General features: G+C 39.1%; 3 protein-coding genes across 5 annotated transcripts; 1 reads left to right on the forward strand and 2 right to left on the reverse strand.

Moving 5' to 3' along the window:
• Nucleotides 1-276: 276 nt before the first annotated feature.
• On the reverse strand, nucleotides 277-4,163 carry cpb2 (carboxypeptidase B2 (plasma)). Its single transcript, XM_087792598.1, has 11 exons — nucleotides 4,050-4,163; nucleotides 2,865-2,940; nucleotides 2,676-2,800; nucleotides 2,503-2,611; nucleotides 2,328-2,429; nucleotides 2,160-2,264; nucleotides 1,955-2,065; nucleotides 1,797-1,887; nucleotides 1,496-1,698; nucleotides 882-966; nucleotides 277-804 (listed from the first exon to the last, which is right to left on the reverse strand). Exons 1-11 carry the CDS (start codon nucleotides 4,121-4,123, stop codon nucleotides 605-607), a joined length of 1,281 nt encoding a protein of 426 aa, XP_087648724.1. The 5' UTR covers nucleotides 4,124-4,163; the 3' UTR covers nucleotides 277-604.
• A 316-nt stretch (nucleotides 4,164-4,479) lies between these two features.
• On the forward strand, nucleotides 4,480-7,292 carry alg11 (ALG11 alpha-1,2-mannosyltransferase). The gene is made up of 5 exons (XM_087791760.1): nucleotides 4,480-4,541; nucleotides 5,035-5,256; nucleotides 5,325-5,696; nucleotides 5,768-6,333; nucleotides 6,591-7,292. Exons 1-5 carry the CDS (start codon nucleotides 4,495-4,497, stop codon nucleotides 6,872-6,874), a joined length of 1,491 nt encoding a protein of 496 aa, XP_087647886.1. The 5' UTR covers nucleotides 4,480-4,494; the 3' UTR covers nucleotides 6,875-7,292.
• A 119-nt stretch (nucleotides 7,293-7,411) lies between these two features.
• On the reverse strand, nucleotides 7,412-13,485 carry cdadc1 (cytidine and dCMP deaminase domain containing 1). Of its 3 annotated transcripts, XM_087791758.1 has the most exons (12): nucleotides 13,456-13,485; nucleotides 11,731-11,841; nucleotides 11,347-11,450; nucleotides 11,111-11,288; nucleotides 10,159-10,450; nucleotides 9,879-10,085; nucleotides 9,705-9,805; nucleotides 9,571-9,620; nucleotides 8,813-8,982; nucleotides 8,556-8,745; nucleotides 8,287-8,350; nucleotides 7,412-8,065 (listed from the first exon to the last, which is right to left on the reverse strand). In XM_087791758.1, the coding sequence occupies exons 2-12, from the start codon at nucleotides 11,828-11,830 to the stop codon at nucleotides 7,974-7,976; spliced, it is 1,548 nt and encodes a 515-aa protein (XP_087647884.1). In that variant the 5' UTR covers nucleotides 11,831-11,841; nucleotides 13,456-13,485; the 3' UTR covers nucleotides 7,412-7,973. The 3 variants fall into 3 exon arrangements, with proteins under 3 accessions (XP_087647884.1, XP_087647885.1, XP_087647883.1); XM_087791759.1 differs by lacking the exon at nucleotides 13,456-13,485 and having other exon boundaries at nucleotides 11,347-11,447; nucleotides 11,731-12,113; XM_087791757.1 differs by lacking the exon at nucleotides 13,456-13,485 and having other exon boundaries at nucleotides 11,731-12,112.
• Between the last annotated feature and the right edge of the window lie 527 nt (nucleotides 13,486-14,012).

A 14,012-nucleotide genomic window follows, 5' to 3' on the forward strand; every position in this document is an offset into this window, starting at 1 on the left:
AGAGACATTTATCTTTACTAGAGTGCATTTTTCATCTGCTAATGACATTTTAGACATTTTAAAAGCAGTAGATCCATATTTCATTAAAGATGGTGTCTTTTTTTAAACAATAATACAATTTATATGATGGCATTAATCTTTACAGATAGCAACAATACATCAAATCAATGTTGAAACATTGTCAGGCCACAAATGTCTGCCCCCGTCATCTATTTGTCTTCAACCATCATTGCATGCTCAACCACCTCAACCAACAGAAACCAATCTGACTAATAATCAACATTGAATCAGTGTAATTTTATTTTATTTTTTCAGAGAACAGATTCAGGGAACAGTCACCAAGGATACAGAGATGTTAATCCATCTTTAAACCAATAACATATCTATTCAACTGATGTGTATTTTCTTAAAGCTTTTACAAAGTACAAACTTTGCCAATACCTGTATATTTAATTAGAATTTCCACCTTGAATAAATTACAGAAAACAACACATAAAACCATTTAAATGTTGTATTCAAATGCATTCCAAAGAGATTGGTGTAGTAGTCTGGCTGTTACACGGTTATTTCTACGTTTGAGTGAAAGAATGATCAATCTGTGTTATTAGAGTCCGGTATTTTGTGTTTTCTCTATAACCCTGTAAGCAATTTTCTTCACAGCAAGGAGAGCCTCGTTACAAGCTCTGGAAATATGAGATGTTGGCAAAAGGAACCCGTACCGCCCGCGGTCCTGAAGCTCAAATGTAAAGGAATATTTGATGCCAAGGTTGTAGGCCCAGTCATCAGAACCACCTGGAGCCAAGTCTGGAAGAGAATCACAACTACATGTTGGAATCAACATGAAACATGACGTGAACATGGAATTCACTAGTCCAACTTACATATTGTCTTTGCTCCAGCACCATATCTGTAGTTGTTCCTGTAATACCTCCGGATGCTCTGAGCAGCTTCCTTAGCCATCTCCATCTATTAAGGTAGATAATAGAAATTAGAAGATAAGGGCTATTTAAATGATGGAGTTATCTGACGGGATGATTAAAAGCAACCCCATCTAAAAAGGAAGGTTACACCAAACTCTTAGTAAGTAAGTCATTTATATTTATAATGTGCTTTTCCAGACCAGGGTCACAAAGCGCTTAAACAAAACTCAATAAAATATATACTTAAAAGATCAAGATAACACTGAGAACAACACAGGAGTTCCAGAAAACCAAGGAAAAGCCAGCAAAATAAAAGTGTCTTAAGATGTTTCTTGAAAGAGTCAGTAGATCCATCAAGCGAAGAAAGAGAGGAAGATCGTTCCAAAGCTTAGGAGCAACAGCCTGGAAGGATTTCTCTCCTCTGGTCCTGAACCGTGTGCGAGGAACCATCAGTAGATTCTGATCCACAGACCTCAGAACCCAAGCTGGAGTGTAAGTCTGGATCACATAGAGAGATGACACCCATACCAGCAACTTCGAAGCATGATCTGAGGAAATGTAAGGCGGTTTCTCACCAAGTCATTGTGGTTTTCTGCTTCCTCCATGGTGTATGAGTAGGGGAACAGTAGCATCTGAGAGTAGGCATGGATGGTCAGGTACAGTACGATTGTGTCCTTGTTACTGCGCAGGAAATTGGCCACAGCCTCAGACTCTGGCTCAGACTCCGGAAAGGTTCCACAGTAGATTTCACTGCATGGATTATTCGACGCACCCTCCGCTGCAGAACCACACAAAAAAATGCCACTAAAGTTGATACTTTTTTCATTTGCAAGTGTGAGACTAACTATCTAACTTCTGGTATCACCAGATACTCACTGCACCAGTTTGCATCAAAGTTCCTGTTAAGATCAACACCAATGCAGCCGGTCCTCTTATTCACGGAACGATTCTTCCTCCACATTCGGTCCTGAGACAAGTATCTACATTACATTAAAGAACCTCTCGCAACTCCAGACCAGCCTGAAGATTAGTACCATTGTCCAAGTGTAGCGATAACCATCGGGGTTTAGAACAGGCAGCACATAGACATCCATTTTGTCCAGAATAAAAGTGATCTCTTCGTTCTGCTTATAAAAGGATAGTGACTGTTGGAGAAAAGACAAGTATTACTGCATCAGATGGTACACATAGTCATCTTTCTGAATACCCTTCTGCCTTGAACATATCCATTGTACTCACATACTGCACGAACCATAGACAGAAAGCATGAGAGATCCACTCTCTGGCATGAATCCCACAGTCAATCCATATGGCTTTTTTATTGGGTCTGTTATCTAATGACAGCTAAAAGATAGAAGAATAAACATGACATGAAAAAGAGAAAAACAATGTTTGACCTAATTTTACCTTTAGAGCATAAATTGGTCTTTTCTCATAAGAGGAGCCAAGAAGGATGACTTTGACTGAGGCAGGATTATCGTGAGAGGTTCTGTTTATCCAAGAGTAGATCTGAAGGAAACCAGAAGATGAATCTTAGTAAACATTAACTCTTTATGTCGTCTGTACAGATATGAAGCCGCACTTCTTCCAGATTGTGATATTTTTCATAGAAACTTGTGCTGCTCCGCGGGTCAGAGGAGTCGTTCCTTGTCTGCATCTCGATCAACTCTTCTGTGTTGTCCAGTAAAACTCTGAAACAAACAAATAAGACCTAACATCTCATCAGATCACCTCAACACCACAGAGGAAGCGCACTCATTGGTTATGTTGTTCCTTTGCAGTATATCCACAACAGTCCTCAGACTCTCAGCAGGTACAAACAGGTGTACTTCACTTTCTTCCTTGATGTATTGAACTGCCACCGGCTGCCATAAAGAGGTCTGAAACAATTTGTGATATTTAAGATAGAATGTTGATGACATGGCAAAAAGCAGGAATTCCTACCTTGAATTGAGAGGAAACATTCTTTACGATGTTCACCTGCTCTGGTGTGATGGGGGTAATGGACAGAATCTGGTCGCTGAATAACAAAATCAGGGTTAGGAAACAATTTGATATGTGTAGTTGTTCAAAATTGTTAAACCTATTTTTTCAGCTAAGACTGAATGAGCTAAAGGTTTGTGTATTTGTGTAACTAAATAGAAAAAACCTTCCAAAACATACAAAATCATATCTGAAATGCTCCCGGTAACTCATTCTAGAGCTGATATATCTTTACAAAATTTCCTCTCCCGAATCACTTTACTTGAAATATAAAATGTAAGTTTTCTGTTTGTATCAAAAGCATATACTAAAGATTAGGTGAATATACTAAAGGACAGCAGTATCTCAGAGCGCGGACAACAAAACAGAACCAAGCGCCAAGGCAGCCATTCTGCTGCACCTATTGAATAATACACAAAAATGTAGAGCAAGGTAAAACTTTTTTTAATTTTTACCTTTGTAAAAACATGAATGAAATCACAAAAAAATGTAAATTTTAATACAATCTTTAAGAATTTGAAATAGCAATAATATAATGCCTCACACATTTATAAATGGATTAATAGATTCAAATTCTTAAGTTGTATACAGACATATTAATTACTTTTGATAAAGTTCAGGCTCTAATTAGGACTTTAACCTCCTGGCACCAGTCATAGGAGGACAAGATACGATTAAAACTTCCTGGAAAAGTTTTCAGTGAAAACAGGATCGGTTTTAAAAATGAGCCAAAAAGGTACAACATAACAAACTTAACATCAAAACAACTGTAATTTGGTTCATCTTTGCAAAACAACTTTTTTGGTTATGTATTATTAAATCCTTGTTATCCTAAAACCTGAGAGAAATTGAAAATTAAATTTTTTAAAACTTGAGTCTCAAGAGGTTAAAAAAAATGCTGAATTCCACTCTCCTAGTCCAAAGGTCTCTGGAAGCCTTTACTTGTTCAGATGGTACAATGTCTTGAAAACAAAATATGGTATGAATTCAAATTAGGACCAAGATAAAATAGGAATAAAGTATTTTCTCCCTTTGCTAAGGTTATCTATCATCAACTCTAGTGGTGTGTTTTCATTATGTCTATATTGGGGACTCTGTGGAAAATACAATGAAACAAAAAATAATTATAATATAGAACGAACTTACTGTGTTTCCGTGCAGTTACCCGGATAGAAAAACTCAAAATATGTCACAATTAAACATATTAAAAGAGTCTTCATGATGGACAATAAAAGCCAGACAGAATAAATAAGACTTTGACTTCAAATGCTGGGGGCAGGCAGGTAATATTGATTGACTTGTTTATTCAGAGTTTAACCTTTGCTTTTTTAAAGCGATGAAACCGCACATAAAGCAAGTTTTTTCCCCTCCATTGTTACCTACAAATAAATGCAATAAAAATACATTCGTAGCGTTGATATTTGAATCGTATAATTTGTTCTTGAGTTTAAAAAAAATGATACTAAGAACACAAAACAGAAAATAAAAAAAAACACGTGTAGTTATACACCCCGAACAGTTGGGGCGCTGTATAATGTTAAGAGCCAGTACAAGCAGGAAGTGATTTAGAGTTGATGTCGCTCTTACCAAGATGTCGGGGCACGATCATCTTGCACACTGTCTGTGTGAAATAATTCGGTAGGATGTTTCTTAAACAAAAAAAAAATAGGCTTTAACCAACCGTGTTACGTGTAGTGTTTAGCGTGGGCTTTTATATTCTATATATTTTTTTAGATTTAGTTTGACACTGTCACTTATGTCATATGGCGTCTGTTTACAAGTCATCGTCCTGTATTATTAAACGTTAAAACACCACAACTTTAACTGTAATATGAGTTTGCGACTAGATTTAATTCATTGTGAATTAATGGATAATCCTTCTCATATTCAAACCTATATTCAGACTGACATAGATGTCAGACATTCTCGTGTAAATGACTTGTGAGCCGCATATCCACGATATAAATTAGATGTTTAATCTATATATATATTTATATATATGGTGGATGTATATACTTCTTTAATGTTGCTTTCTTTTATTGTATATCTAACTTAAACATCCATGCATTTTTAATGTTTATAGGCTATACATGTCAAACATGATTTCACTATTTTATTTTATTTGTTTCAGGTTGCTGTGGATGCTCTTGCTCCCAATGTTGCTGCTATGTGCAGTGTTACTTGTAATACTGATACTCTTTGTGATGCTGCTGAGATGGTGGCTACAAAGATGCAGAAGCGCCCGGAGGGCAACCAATCAGAATGCTACAGTTGCTTTCTTTCACCCTTACTGCAATGCTGGTGGCGGTGGTGAGAGGGTGCTGTGGTGTGCAATAAGAGCTCTGCAGAACAAGTATGTTTATTTTCTTGCAATTTCTTCCATGTCTCTTGCTGATTCTTATGGGTTTTTTTTTTTTACAGGTACAAAGATATCGACATTGCGGTGTACACTGGAGATGTAGGCGTTCCTGGGCAGCAAATTCTAGATGGGGCTCGACAACGATTTAATATTGTTCTACCCCGTCCAATTCAATTTGTTTTCCTGAAAAATCGCTTGTTGGTGGAGGCCAGTCTGTACCCACACTTCACCTTGCTGGGACAAAGTGTTGGCTCTCTGTTCCTGGGTTGGGAGGCACTCACTCAGTTTGTTCCAGATGTTTACGTTGACTCGATGGGCTATGCCTTCACCCTCCCTCTTTTCCGATACCTTGGGGGCTGCGGTGTGGCGAGTTACGTTCACTACCCAACCATCAGCACTGACATGCTGTCTGTGGTGAAAGACAGGAACTCCAGGTATCGACTTTACTACTTTTTTCATTGTTTTTTCTCATTCCAAATTGCCTGACAAGCGCTTATCGTTTTAGGTTCAACAATGCCAACTTTGTGTCAAACAGTCTTTTCCTGAGTGCCTTTAAGTTGGTTTACTACTTCCTGTTCGCTTTGCTCTATGGCCTGGCTGGCTCCTGCAACGACCTCATCATGGTGAACTCCTCCTGGACGCTCGGCCATATACTGTCACTGTGGCGCGCCCCTAATCGTACCACTGTGGTCTACCCACCCTGTGATGTCAGCGCTTTCCTGGAGATCCCCTTAGACAGTGATGCAGAAAACAAGTATCATCGGATTGTATCAGTGGGACAGTTCAGGCCAGAGAAAGACCACCAACTTCAGATCAGAGCTCTTAAGAAGGTGCTGGAATACCGGACGAACCAGGTTGGCGGGGTTGAGTCTCTGAAGCTGGTTCTGATTGGCGGCTGTAGAAATGAGGAGGATGACAATCGGGTGAGGCTGTTGAGGGGGTTGTGCCAGGAGCTGGGCGTTGCTGACCAAGTGGAGTTCAAACTGAACGTCCCCTTCGAGGAGCTGAAGAATGAGTTGAGCAGAGCAACTATTGGACTGCACACCATGTGGAATGAACACTTTGGAATCGGTAATTGATGTTTTCCTTTTTATCGTATACACAGCTTCTATTATGTCTATTCAAACACATCACTTTTCAGCTAAAAAACAAGATGCTAAAAGTGCTTTATTGCAAAATCTAAGACTAATTGTGATCAAGTTCCGATTATGTTAAGCTTCTAAAAAATGAGTCACATTGCTGTATGTGCTAAATCACGTAAACACTTCGACTTGATTTACATTGTAGGAACCAGGTAAAAGTTAACAAAGTCCCTCTCTTATCTTCAGGAGTTGTGGAGTGTATGGCAGCTGGAAAGATCATCCTTGCACACAAGTCTGGAGGACCAAGGATGGACATAGTCGTCCCATTCGAGGGAGGCCAGACAGGTTTTTTGGCTGAGGATGAAGATGGCTACGCAGACGCAATCGACAGGATTCTGGGTTTGTCTCCAGACAGACGTCTAGAGATCAGGCGTAATGCCCGACACTCCGTAGCTCGTTTCTCAGACCAGGAATTCCAGGTGTGTTTTCTTGCGGCTGTGGAGCCGCTGATGGGAACTCTTGAGCGGTGACTAATGAGTGTGTGGACATGTGAAAGAAAGCAGCATCAGCAAGGTCAATCACTGAATCTGAAACTTGGAGAACGAAAGACAAACGCATCTGTTTAAGAGTAAAACATACGTTTACTGAAAAGACCAAACAGGGAATGGTTTGTAAATAGAGTCACCTTGGTGGTAGCACTTTAATGGTTTCACCCTGTCGTTGCCTAATTCCTCCCTCTAGTTGGTTTTGGCTCCATAATCACCTTATTTCGATGATTCCAAGTAAAACGCCTGATGTTATCCATGAATGTTAAGAATTGAAAATTGAATTATGTTTGCAGATGTTTAAATTATTTTGAATATAGTGATGAATGATGAATAAATGACAGGAAAAGTAGCGGATTTGAGTTTGTGTAATATAATATAATAAAACTTATATTTGCTTATATGTTCTGTTATGACCTTGCTTACCAGATTCCCAATCTAATTTCACTCATTATAAAACTTCTCAGTCACTAAGGCAAAACCAGCACTTATTCTTTAATGAAGAACTCACATTTTCCTTAATATGATTGTATAGACACTTAATTTTTATTGAATAACAGAGAAACATTTGCACACCTTTACCTTTGTTGTTGACATTTCCTTAGTGTTCCTTCTGCACTCAACTTATCATAATACAAAAAAAACATTGTATAGGTAATCCGATGTATATTTCTATTATTCCCATGTAACTACGCAATAAACTCTCAAAAATATTATTATTATATTATATTATTAACTGAAAGTTTTTGTAACTAGACTGTTCTGGTTGAACTTCATTTGGATCATTTCTAGGTAAAATACAAGCATCCAAAAATAAATAATTCTTATGTGTGTGAGGCTTAACTAGACAATAAACTACACTCTTCAAATAAAACGGATAAAACATGTGGATCTTTGTTATGGTTATAACGTATTTAAGCAGCAAAGGTGAAAGGTCAGTAACATGCTGGTTACATTCCAACCTTAAGAAATTATGATCCGACTGATGACAAAAATGTCTGTAAGGATAACTTTTTTCACTTTGTCGCTCCCTCAGCAAACTGCATCTCATTAATCATACAGTATATAGAAGTATATATAGATTTCAGCTGACAGGCACGTCTTCTGTGGTAGTCCGTAACTTCTTCCTGGTGTGACTTTGCTCCTGCTCCCGAGTGTGTTTTCCAATTAAACCATCTGAAAAATTAAGTTAAGCAGTGAGAGAAATTAAAGTACTTAAGGTTTACTTTACTTTTTGTTCACTAATTTGTCTACAAGAACATAATAAATATCAGAGCCAGTCATGAATAATCCTTTTTCAAATACCCTTTGACATCAAACTTGTTATAAATTAAGACTTATTTGTTTTAACCCTCCTTGAATGCTAGAATACATATTTTTCTTTGTGATTGACTCACTTGTGAGGTGGTTAGCAGTAGAAGATGATGGTGAAGATGAGTTGATCTCAGGAGTCTTCTGCCACTGTGAACAGAAAAGGTTTTCGTATAACTCACATCCAAGTGTTATGACACCTAGTCTTTTTATCAGCCGTGTCAGAGTCACTGAGTAATACAAATAAAATGGTTTAAGAACTTGAACAGAACACAAATCAGATAATTAAGATTTGAAATTCAAATTCATGATGTAAACGTACACACAGCGCTCACGACTGAATTCAAAGACTCACTATAAACTTGTTAATGTTCTTCAGGCTGCCAAACTGCAAGTATGAAATGTCTCCCTTGTCTTTGTTCCGGTCCTGGTCTGAAGTATAGATGTGAGTGATTCTGGCTCCCCTGATCAATGGGATGCACTCATCACATGGACATTTGGTGACAAACAACATGGTGGCCTCATGTGGTTTGATGTCGCAAGTCCTGTGAGTGACAGATGCACATATGAGATTGTTTTCTGAATCTTTTGACGTAGCTTAAAAGCACAAACCTGAAAGTGAGGGCGTTCTGCTCTGCGTGAACAATGAATCTGTACTTCCGTGTCTGTTTGTCCTCTTGTTTTGTGTCCATCTGTGGGTACTCTGCATAGTCGGAGCCTGCTGGGTAAGCATTGTACCCACAGCCCACTAAGTAGAGACTTCCAGTCCCGCTGTAACCGGTCTAAAAAGAATTGAATGTGAACATTAGGAGTGTGTATTTGCAAGAATCGGGAGATATGATGCGTATATACAGGGACAACAATATGGTATATTGTGATACTGTAGTAACAAGGATATATATATATATATATATATATATTGGTAGTGACTCACGGCAAAGCTTTTTATAAAAACATAATACGTCCAAACATTAAATTTAAATGCTGGAGTCCACTGTATCCGCTTGTCCTCAGTTATCTATGGGATGCTGCAGGATTTCATTGTTCTTTTAGCTGTGGAGGATGTAATGCCATCCAAGGAGCTTTAATTGCAACACAAAAATGAACAGACCCCTTGAATATTTCCACGTTAATTTTTTTTAATTTAATTGATTGAAATATAAATCATAAAATAAAATCAGATTTTAAAAGCTAAAAACTGTTTTTGAACTGATGCATTGGTGTTAAATATCAATACAGTATTGAAAAAAAAACCCAACAATATTTAAGTGAATCGATATTTGTGAACATGAGTCGTTCAATTAGTGATTCACATGAAAAGGGCTGATGTATATTTCTTTAACAAACTAGTGTGCAAACGGTCTTCTCACCTGTTGACCTTTAGCCCAGATAACTGCCCCCACACCTACTTTTGGGTCCTCTGAAAGGGAAACGCATGGTTTCACATCCAGCGATGAGAAGCAAACCTTGTTTAGCAAGACTGCCTCAACCGGACTGGGTTTACCTGTTCTGTAGGCCAGCAGCCTGGCCTGGATGATGCAGTGACGAGCCACTTCCTGAGACACTCCATCATCAAGTGCTGCTCCTGCCACAGAATCTTGTTCTCTGAATGAAAAAAAAACGAAATACGAAGTGAAAATGTGGTATTCTCAAATGGCTTACTTTAACTGAGGCTGACCTGTAGAAGTTGTGGTGACACTGAGGGATACCAGCAGCCACAGCTGCCAGCAGCTTCACCGTCTCCCTCATGCTACTCCGAAGCGTGGTGAGAAAAGGATCCTCACAGAAGTTTTCAAGACCCATGCACTTTAAAATCTCCCTGTGCTGCTGAGAAGATGGAATTAGGAAGTGTCTGGAGAAAGCTTCCATGTGTCGTGCCCTTTCTCTGAAAAAATCAGCAGCCAAAAATCAACTTTTTTTAAATTGAATTTAAAGTAGCAAGGAGATGGGGGATTTACCTGTTAAAAAGTTTGCCAGCGTCCAGTCCTGGATCATCCTTCCTAAGCCGCTCCATGAAGTCACACTCTCTTGAAGTGCTCTCCACATACTGAACAAGGCCCGGTGGCAGCGGCCGCAGCAGCACGCGGATGTGTGTGCGACTGTTGGACTTCAGCTTCTCTGTCGCTACAGCGTCGAGCTCTGCCTCTTCTGTTATGTCACCAGATGACTTGCGAGGAGATGGCGCCGATCCGGATCTCAGCATGCTGACCTCGGGGTCTCCCGGCCAGAAAGAGATCTGACTTACTCCAGCTGCACCGTAGCAACGACACACATATCAAACTTATTTTTACACAATCTGTTACATTTGTAGTTTCAAAATAAGTTCCCTGTGTTTCTACTGTGAGGTACTTATGAGATTTATTTACAGAACTCACCCTTTCCCATACAGAATGAAAGAATACGCTTTTAAAATCATTTAAACACCATTAAATCAGTTGGATGTTTTGCCACTTTTACTGATGCCTCCTTCATTAGGGAGTCTACATTTACCTTTACATTTCTCTTTATTACCGCCATGTTTGTTATTGCAATATGTCATGTCACTGGGATAAACACACCTTGTGACACAGCATCTGCGTCGTGAGACATTCTGATGGTGTAATTAGTAGACGTGGATTGAGGATCAGTTCAATCCAGGCCTCCTCGAGGCGAATTAAATTGAATTCCAAACACACCTGATTGGGCTATTTTCTCTTGAAATATGTGTTTAGAGTTTTGTGTTTGCCTTTGCAATGGATTGACGGCATCCCTCCCTCGTGTCCCGAGTAGCTGGGATAAGTACTTAATTAATCACTACAATTGTAAGATCTGTCCAAGAATGTTGGTACCAAGCAGAAAAGGATGGCTCCTGTGAATTCTAAGATCACAACTTGTGTGTATTGTTAATTATTGTATTATTATAAACCTTACCATTGATGATCATCTTGAGACAGGTGGAACAGGGTCTCCTGGAGAAGTACAGGTCACAGTCTGACAGGCTGGCACCATGCTGGATGATGGCCACCTGTCCTGCGTGCAGCTCTGGTCCTGAACAGTGAAGTCCCACCACCTTACTGTTCCGCACCACGACCAGACCCAATCTACGGTTCTGGACAAGACAATACTGGTCAGATATCTGCACCAAGTGTTCCTTTTTGATTTAAAACCTGATTATCTTCTTCTTCTTCTCCTTCTTCTTGAGGAAAGAGCTCCAACCATAGACTCAAAAGAGTGAACAGGTTCGCCTGAGACAGCCTGGAGCAGTAACCTGCTGAGAGAGTCAACGGTACTGGAATGTAATAACAAACATGACGCCTCATTACAGCCCTACCCTTATATCCTATGTTGCTTCTTATATAGAGAGGTCATTATCAACATGGTACTGTGTGTTTGTGTTCTGTAACACTAGGTGTCCTCCACTGTCATTGTCAGTTATAGCTTCAAGTATTTGAAAATATACCTGAATATGATTGTTGTGTTTCAAACAGCTACAGGTGTGTTTACACACTAGAGGCCACATGAACACATGTTTGAGTTGAAAACAAACTCACCTTGTAGTCGGCTGCTGGTCTGGCTGTCGCTGTCCATACCTGACGGACCTGGACTGGACAGACACGCCTCCGCTCGACTACAAGCGCTGCCGTCATCCATTCAGACACACGCTAAGCGAAATACATTAGTGTCAGCTCGCTTTAAAGCGGAAATGCATGTCAATTCATGTCGCAATCGAACCGTTTTATGGTGTTAGCCGAGTTATTTAGTCGACTAATACGGATTGGCTAGCAGCACTTCCGAGTGTTCATTTCAGAATAAAAGTAACAATGACGGTATCCGATGACGCTTTAATACGATGGACTGAATAAAAGACTGAAAACACTGAACAACAGTCACGTACCAAAAATGCGTTTCTACATTTTTTAATCACAATTTACTTTAAGTCAACGGCTTTTATCCTTTATTTCGTGAACATGTATGTCATGTTCTGATGGTTACATTTTCCGTTACACACTTGAACATTTGTGGATTCAATTATTTTTGGATAACGGCGTTTATGTTATTATGTAAAGCTATTTGTTCAATCGACCAGCTTTAACCTGCTTCATTCCGGTCGCTTGATAGTTGTTTTCGATCACTTCCGTAAATACCCCTTTGACGTGTACAATGGGCGTGGCTTAGCTTCACCGTTGCAGTTGAAAAAATATAGTGTATAAATGTAATGTTATAATGCTCTCACGTGTATGTTTCAATCGCGTGGAATAAAAAAAAATTTCGTCCAAAATCTGCGTTTTAAAAGTAACCTTGCTTGAGAGATTCAAAATGACGAAATTAACAAAGTAGATGTTGATTGTTTTTACTAAACAAAATAATACAAAATGAATCTACGGGTCATTTCTAAACAGGAAACCCATTCGCCGTTACTACAACAAACTCCGTTAGATTCTCAATCGTTAATGTAATTACTTCTATTAACCAACAGGTGGTGCTGTGTCACACTGATGTAGACTCCCGGAGCTGTTCAGGTCCACTCACCTGTGATGTGGTGTTACTATCATGTTTTGGGCATGGGAGAATATTTAAGAATGTTTAGTTAATTCGACGTCTATTTTGAATCGAGATACTTAACGCAAACAAACATATTCACATCAATGGTAGAATTATCTGTATAATAGCATGAGCAAATCTAAAGTTTGTTGTAGAGTTATGATGTGAGACATTAGTGTTTGTCCTTTTAAGCTTCATAATTGAAGCTAATGGAATGTTGAAATTCAGGATTTCTAATTTTGACTCAAACCACACTTGGGATTTGTTAGTGTTGCTCAATTATTTCCATAATTTGTTACAGTTTTACCACACCATGAAACCTTGAGTATTATTTAGTTGTATTTATAGTTATGTATTTATAATACATTTGTTTATTTAGTTGTTAAACTGTGCAACATTTAGCTCACAAGCACTTCAAATGGCCTTTTGAGCATTTACTCCAATAATATGAAAAAATACTACTGGTTCGCTATTGTAACGGGGTGTGTTTTCTTTATCTGCATTGTGTTCTGTGCAGACTATGGGTATTCAGGACGCAGGTAGTCTTTCCAAATGCTTTTAATTTCTCTGTACAAAACAAGCATATGAATTAGCATGAGCTGCTGAGCTCCTCACACATGGCTCACTCCTCCTTGCAGCTAATGCACGCACTCATACATTAACAATAGGAAAATAAACATAACACACATAAATCACAATAAACAATACAAAATAAATAAAGAAATAAACCGTACCTGTACAAAACAAGCATATGAATTAGCATGAGCTGCTGAGCTCCTCACACGTGGCTCACTGCAACACACACACATGCTATTTAGATACTTGTTTGACAAACTGTCGCAAATTTTAGAACACGAATGAACAACATTTTTACATACACAAAAGCATAACAGGAAAGTGGTAAAGTTTTGAAACAAATACAAGAACTTTCTCCGCAGAACATACCTCCTCCTTGCAGCTAATGCACGTGCTGAGGAGACACGCAGCTCGCATGCGCGAGGTTACAGGTTCAAACACTTAAAGTGACAGTACGTATTGTAGCGAGCTTCAGTGAGCGTCAGGCAAGAGGAACAAGGGTGCCTTTTATTTAACAGAGCCCGTACAGGCTTGTCTAAACATGTAAAACATGGTGAGTGGGACTAATTCTCCCACACCTCTCACTCATTGTGCCGAACTTGAGGACCCATAATGCACCAGTCGCTACATAGCCCCCACCTGAGGGGTCAGTCGTCCCCGACAACCCCAACATCTAGCACAAAGTCTCTAAACCTCCCAGGTCGCCGATGCTGTC

Source organism: Callionymus lyra, chromosome 5, assembly GCF_982586985.1.
Source record: "Callionymus lyra chromosome 5, fCalLyr1.hap1.1, whole genome shotgun sequence".
NCBI classification, from domain to species: Eukaryota; Metazoa; Chordata; class Actinopteri; order Syngnathiformes; family Callionymidae; genus Callionymus; species Callionymus lyra.

What these genes read in the sequence shown, in the direction of transcription:
- alg11 (XM_087791760.1), top strand. Translation starts at nt 4,495, where the DNA reads ATGTCGGGGCACGATCATCTTGCACACTGTCTGTGTGAAATAATTCG. An exon ending in GTGAAAGACAGGAACTCCAG is followed by an intron (nt 5,697 to 5,767) that starts GTATCGACTTTA and finishes TTATCGTTTTAG; the next exon opens with GTTCAACAATGCCAACTTTG. An exon ending in GAATGAACACTTTGGAATCG is followed by an intron (nt 6,334 to 6,590) that starts GTAATTGATGTT and finishes TCTTATCTTCAG; the next exon opens with GAGTTGTGGAGTGTATGGCA.
- cpb2 (XM_087792598.1), bottom strand. Translation starts at nt 4,123, where the DNA reads ATGAAGACTCTTTTAATATGTTTAATTGTGACATATTTTGAGTTTTTC. An exon ending in AGGAACAACATAACCAATGA is followed by an intron (nt 2,612 to 2,675) that starts GTGCGCTTCCTC and finishes TGTTTGTTTCAG; the next exon opens with AGTTTTACTGGACAACACAG. An exon ending in CTTTGATGCAAACTGGTGCA is followed by an intron (nt 1,699 to 1,796) that starts GTGAGTATCTGG and finishes GTGGTTCTGCAG; the next exon opens with CGGAGGGTGCGTCGAATAAT.
- cdadc1 (XM_087791758.1), bottom strand. Translation starts at nt 11,830, where the DNA reads ATGGATGACGGCAGCGCTTGTAGTCGAGCGGAGGCGTGTCTGTCCAGT. An exon ending in GACCAGCAGCCGACTACAAG is followed by an intron (nt 11,451 to 11,730) that starts GTGAGTTTGTTT and finishes TGACTCTCTCAG; the next exon opens with CAGGTTACTGCTCCAGGCTG. An exon ending in TCTGGGCTAAAGGTCAACAG is followed by an intron (nt 8,983 to 9,570) that starts GTGAGAAGACCG and finishes AATTCTTTTTAG; the next exon opens with ACCGGTTACAGCGGGACTGG.